Source organism: Nestor notabilis, unplaced genomic scaffold (assembly GCF_000696875.1).
Source record: "Nestor notabilis isolate BGI_N333 unplaced genomic scaffold, ASM69687v1 scaffold28095, whole genome shotgun sequence".
NCBI classification, from domain to species: domain Eukaryota; kingdom Metazoa; phylum Chordata; class Aves; order Psittaciformes; family Psittacidae; genus Nestor; species Nestor notabilis.
This window is the reverse complement of record NW_009930193.1, coordinates 1-5,755: the sequence shown is the minus strand read 5'-3', so window position 1 is coordinate 5,755 and position 5,755 is coordinate 1. Positions and strand designations below refer to the sequence as shown.

At 40.5% G+C, this 5,755-nt stretch overlaps 1 protein-coding gene across 1 annotated transcript; it reads right to left on the bottom strand.

The window, feature by feature from the left end:
- Nucleotides 1-290: 290 nt before the first annotated feature.
- Nucleotides 291-5,027, bottom strand: KPNA2 (karyopherin alpha 2 (RAG cohort 1, importin alpha 1)). Its single transcript, XM_010015302.1, has 10 exons — nucleotides 4,935-5,027; nucleotides 4,700-4,837; nucleotides 4,531-4,619; nucleotides 3,444-3,712; nucleotides 2,218-2,312; nucleotides 1,868-2,131; nucleotides 1,020-1,253; nucleotides 751-933; nucleotides 492-641; nucleotides 291-383 (listed from the first exon to the last, which is right to left on the bottom strand). Exons 1-10 carry the CDS (start codon nucleotides 5,007-5,009, stop codon nucleotides 291-293), a joined length of 1,590 nt encoding a protein of 529 aa, XP_010013604.1. The 5' UTR covers nucleotides 5,010-5,027.
- Between the last annotated feature and the right edge of the window lie 728 nt (nucleotides 5,028-5,755).

The following is a 5,755-nucleotide window of genomic DNA, read 5'->3' as shown; positions in this document are numbered from 1 at the left end:
CATGGTTTGCGAGAAGCCTGTATTGCCCACTCAGTTGCATTCTTCTCCCCGACAGGAACAGTAAGAGCCAAAAAGAGAACAAGTATTTACAAGTATATATCAGAAAGAATGAAGTTTACAGTTAGAAATTCACATATGTACAGTTTTGAACTGTTCAAGTACGTTTCAGTTGGACAAAGTGCTACAGGTCACATAAAAACAAACACAGTAAAAGAGGAACTATTAAGACAAAGAGGCAGCAGTCATTTGTGTGCCAAACAACTTCTAGGTGGTTGCAACATACACAGAATCTAGAAGTTGAAAGTATCTGGAGTAGTGCCCTGAACTTGGAAAGTATAGCTAGCAGCAGTAGATTCTGGTACAACATTTTGATCTTCCTCCTCCTAGAAGAAAGGGAAAAGAGTTTTGAAATAGCAGTAGCATATTAACCTAGTAATCACTGTTACAATAGAAGATAAAATTAAGAAAAGAATCATCCTGCAGCCACTTACTTCTGCTGAGAAATATTTCTCAATCAAGCTAGACGAGGCTTTGTACACTTGTTCATTTTCATGTGACTGGAGAGCTTCAATTTTGTCTAGACCTCCACACTCTTCAATCATGAGGCAAAGTTTTTCAGTCTCATTAATCTTCTCAGCAGCCTTCAAGAGAAACATGGAATAATAACCTTAGGAAAGATGTATGGCACCAACTACTGGAGAACTATTAGCAACAGCTTGGACAGTGATCGAGTATACTGCATCTACATACCAAGAAGATGTTAGAAATAGCATCCAGAATAACCAGCACAATTTTGCTGTCTTTAGCTGAGAGGAGATTCAGTAGTGGTTCAACAACACCAGCCTGAACTAGATACACGATCTGGTCAATTGTTCCACCACTTGTGTAGTTTGCCACAGCCCACACAGCTTCCTTTTGAGATTTGAAATCCCCCTGTGATGATAAATGCAGGGTATTTGAACACAGATAGTAGTAGCGATAGCAAAAGCTTCAGAGTAGTAAATATAGTCTTTGTTTACCTTCCTCAGAATACCAATGAGATAAGGCACAAGACCATGGTCTATAACTCGCTGAATCTGATCCTGGCGCCCAGCAGTGATGTTGGACATGGTCCATGCTGCTTCTTTCTGAATATTGTTTTTATGATGAGAGAGGAGACTTGGGAAGACAGACAGTGCTCCTGAGTCAATAACAATCTGTGTCTGCTCATCAGTACCAGTGACAATATTTCCTATGGCTCTTAATGAAGGAGTCTGAAACAAACATGAAAATAGGAAAATTGGGATCATCGAATCTGTGCTTGAACAAATACAGCCATACTTGATGTCCCCCTTCTGAAGCCTGCCCAGTTAACAGCACATGTTATTACTGGTGAGTTTTAAGCTCCTCATTAGCATACCATAAGCAGACATAAAGCATACTAGAACTGCACACCTTCCAAGGCCAATCTACAAAAAACTACTCATTATAGAGCTTAGGAAAACTATCTTCAACATATTAATGCAGCTTTATTATATGGCAATTTTAATGTGCATAGAGCCCACTTCTAAATAGTCCCTAGAATCTGGATTTGTAACAGCAGTTTAGAGTTAAAAGCAAGCTTTAAAGGATGTCGATTGTTGTGCTGACTTGTGTGTTAAATCCAACAATTATGTAAAGAAGCTCAATAGGCATCAACAGCGTAGTTTGTCTCACTGGGGCAGTCTCCAGGCAAGATAAAACCTCAAGCCTTACCTACACAAAACCTAGAACCAACTATCTGATTTATGTATAAGAAGAATCATTCAGTTACACGAACACTAGTCTAACTGCAGCTTTATCCATGACTCAAATCAAGCAAGAGCAATCTGCATGTCTGATAGCTTACCATTATTGGCAGTTCACTACATCCCAGAAGCTTCACAAGTTGTGGCACCAACCCAGTTTTCACTACAACTTCTATCCTGTCATTGGAACCATCTGTTAAATAGGAAAGTGCCCAGCAAGTGTCTGCTAACACCTCATGGTCATCATGGTGCAAGAGCCGAACAAGAGTTGGAAGAATCTGCTCAATGGCTTCTATGGGTGGTGCGGGATTCTTATTACGACACAGGTTTGAGAGGGTCCAGGTAACATTACGTAAATATCCAGACTGCAAGAGTTGAAATAAATGGTTAGCAACTGAGCTCTTTTACTCACTTATTAGTAATTGTAACTTGAATCATACTGCCCACTTACAGCCAGGGAAGAGAGGTCAGGAATAGCAAGTAGACTCAGCAGTGGCCCAATTGCACCAAATTTTATAACCAGATCTCTATAGGTAGAACCATCCCCTGAGAAAAGAAAAATAGCCAGCTGAAGACCAGGATAGAGGGACATGTGCACATCTTTATGTCTTAGGGAGGAATTCTTCTACTGCTTTAAGAAGGGCTAGATAAGAAACAGGAGGAAAAAATTTCTATGGCCACGGTTAAGTCATATGACAAGCATGTGTTTTTCTAACCTCAGTGGCTTCGATTTTTTCTCTGTTGGAAAAAGAGGTAGTTTAGCATATGTTTTCTATACATTTTTTTCTGGAGTTCATAACTAAGCAGGGACTTAAGTGTTTCTTTGAAAACATATCTAAGCCCTACCACTAGAAAAGAGCTCTTCCCATAATATGCTATTTCAAATGCATGATAATCATTGGTTGCATGATTTGGTTCTATAGCATAATGCTTATGGAATGCTAAAGTTTGACTGAATTCTTCTATTGCATGGTACAAAAAAAGTACCTTATAATTAAGTTTTAAAAACTCTAAGGAGAAACTTCAAAGCTCCAATCAAACAGGACTTTTATGAGCTCATTTCCTTTATGTTAAAGATCCACTATTCCCTTTAATGCACAGCTGTTGGAAGCCATAATAATAGAGCAAACATTTAACTATATTATTGACTTCTTAATTAAAAAAAAAAAAAAAAAAAAGCTGGGATCCAACACTGGCAGATCAAGTAATCCTGAAAGGTGCATGAGAAACTTGAATATTAATACTGTCACATTGGTAAGTAGCTGTTTCAAAGCAAATAATATTGGCCATCACATACACAATTATATGTGCTATCTGCTTCCTCCATTCCCCCTTCTAGTCCAACACAGAGCAGAGCTCATTGGCAAGTCACAAACCCAAAAAGATACAAGAAGAAGCCCCATGTTGTAGCATGGCTATATAGCTCTATCAAAACTGAACTCAAATGTGGAAGCAACCCACACGGTACAACCCATAGCTTGCCAGGCATTGCATGAGACATCTTATACCAGATCTGAAGACAAAGTACTGTCTGTAGCATACTCCACATTGCAGAGCATGCCTTGAACATAATCAAAGCCGAGTTTCTCAGACACTCAGCATGCTGCATGATATGTCAGTAGTAATGTCCTACCATTTTAAACAAGGGAACATGTCTGAAATAGCATATTGACATACCTGCAATATTCCCCAGTGCCCACACAGCCTGTTCACTGATGTGAGTATGGGGAGAGGCCAGCAGAGAGATAAAGGCTGGAATAGCCCCTCCATCTACTACTGCCTTTGTTTGTTCTGATGTGCCAGAAGCAATGTTGGTAAGCGCCCAGGCAGATTCAAACTGAATAGGAACGCAGTCTGCTCTACCCAAGAAGGAGACCAACTTTGGAATCAAACCAGCCCGAATTATGCTGTCGATTGGGGGCTGCTGCTCTCTTGAGAGGAGTTTCCTAAGGAGGAAAACAAAGCACTATTTCCACTGCAAAGATTTAAATAACAGATTAAGCAGTCTAAAAATTTATATTTTAAAAAAGAAAAGGTTTAACATCACTCTAGCAATCAGGAAGGCAGCGCAACATGATATGAAGAAATACAGACAAGCTGAGTGCTAGCTTCCTAAACCTGTGTTAACGTGGGTTTTGACATGTCTTCACTATACAAGAAGTTCCGCTCAGACTCAAACACAACAGACTTGCAATAGTCATAATACATCCAAATTGCTAGAGGTTTCTCAGCAGAAAAGTTAATGACTGCCAGAAGCAACACTGCAACAATATATAAGCTTGCTAAAGGAGGTTTTTTAGATTTGGAAGGAGAAAGGAAATTTTGCATTCTTCAAACCCCTGTCATCTTACTGTTCATATTATTCTAAGGTACATCACTGCACCCAAATTCTGTAGTCAAGTGTTAGCACAGTTTAAAGGTATTTTTGCTATAACAAAGGGTTTATTATTGTAACTCCTACAACTCTAAGATGGACAACTATTTATTTTGCCACTTCAAAACCACTAGAAAGAATTACTACTTCCTAGTAAAATATTCAGGCACTTTAAACATTCAAAAGCCACATGGTTTCAATGAGACTATGACTAAGGTAAGCACACCTATACATTGTACATGAGGCTGACTCAGGTTTTTGTTGAAATACTGTCTGATAAGAGCAGCCATAGCTGCTACCATGTGCAGACACTGTGGCTCATAAACCATCTCTTTTACCTTACCCAATACTAGCTTGTGCAGCTGAATAGGTTACCTCTAAACTCCTTACCTGGCAGCTTGAGTAGCCTGTAGCTGAATCTCTGTATTATTATTATTAACTCCTTTGACTATTTCTTCAACTGACCAGTGTGCTGAAACCTGTACAATAAAAAGTTACATGAATGCTTTGTTGGGAGAGGCATGTGTCTTAAGCACACCTGTTCCACATACCCACTTACCTGATTGCTCCTGTTTTCCTGAAGGGGAGAAGTAGCATCATCTGGAAAAGTGCTAACATTTCTTCTTTTAAGCATCTGGTCATCTTTTTTAGCTTTCCTCAGCTCTACATTGACTTCAATACGCCGCCTTCTCATTTCCTGGAAGATATACATTCATAGTAAGTTCTCAGCTTTTACAACACATGTTTAAAGAGATAATGGCTAGCTGAAGTATTAATGGCATCAAAATACTCACTGTGGCATCCTTCCCTTTGTTCTTGAATCTGTTCAGTCGAGCTGATGGTGTATTGGCATTCTCGTTAGTAGACATCTTGCTTATTAGACTTTTGAGAGAAACAAGTAAAACGAAGCCTTGAAATAGAGCAAACAAATAGCAAGTTTATTCCACGAGTATTGAACTGGGATCTGTACTTGATGAGAGATACGTTTCCATATTAGATACAAGAGCAGCCTCTGATTTGATCCAAGGTCAAGTAACATAACAGTTACCTCTTTAAACACCTAGATGTTACAGTAAGCTCTAGCATTAACAAAAAAAGCAGTAGACACATATACATTGTTTAAGACACAGCCACAAACATTAGCAGAATTATTATTCTTAAAAGCAAGATTACTGTTGCCTCCCGCAGACAGCACACGTACTTCTAAGCACTATTGTCACTGCGTTCTATGTCTATAGTGCACGGGCACCTCATCCAGTCCCATCTCGAGCCCTTTTTATGGTAACTGCAAGATCTCGCAGTGAGCAAGTCCCCGCCGGAAAGGGCTTGCAGCCAGCAGCATATAGCACCAGCTACGCCAGTAACGACGCAGGTCTGTGCACCATGGGCTGGTTCCACGGTGACCCACTGCATAAAGACCTGACTTCTTTTAGCCACAACTCAGCCGGCATACACAACCCACTCTGAGAGGCGCTGCCAGGCGGCGGTTTGTGACCACGGAGGCCCGAAAAGCTCCGTAGGGATCGCCGGACTGCCCTACCGGCAACAGAGCCCAGTCCCTTCTGATAGACCAGCGCAGGGCCTGCACCCCCACCCTCCCACCCAGCTTCTCGCT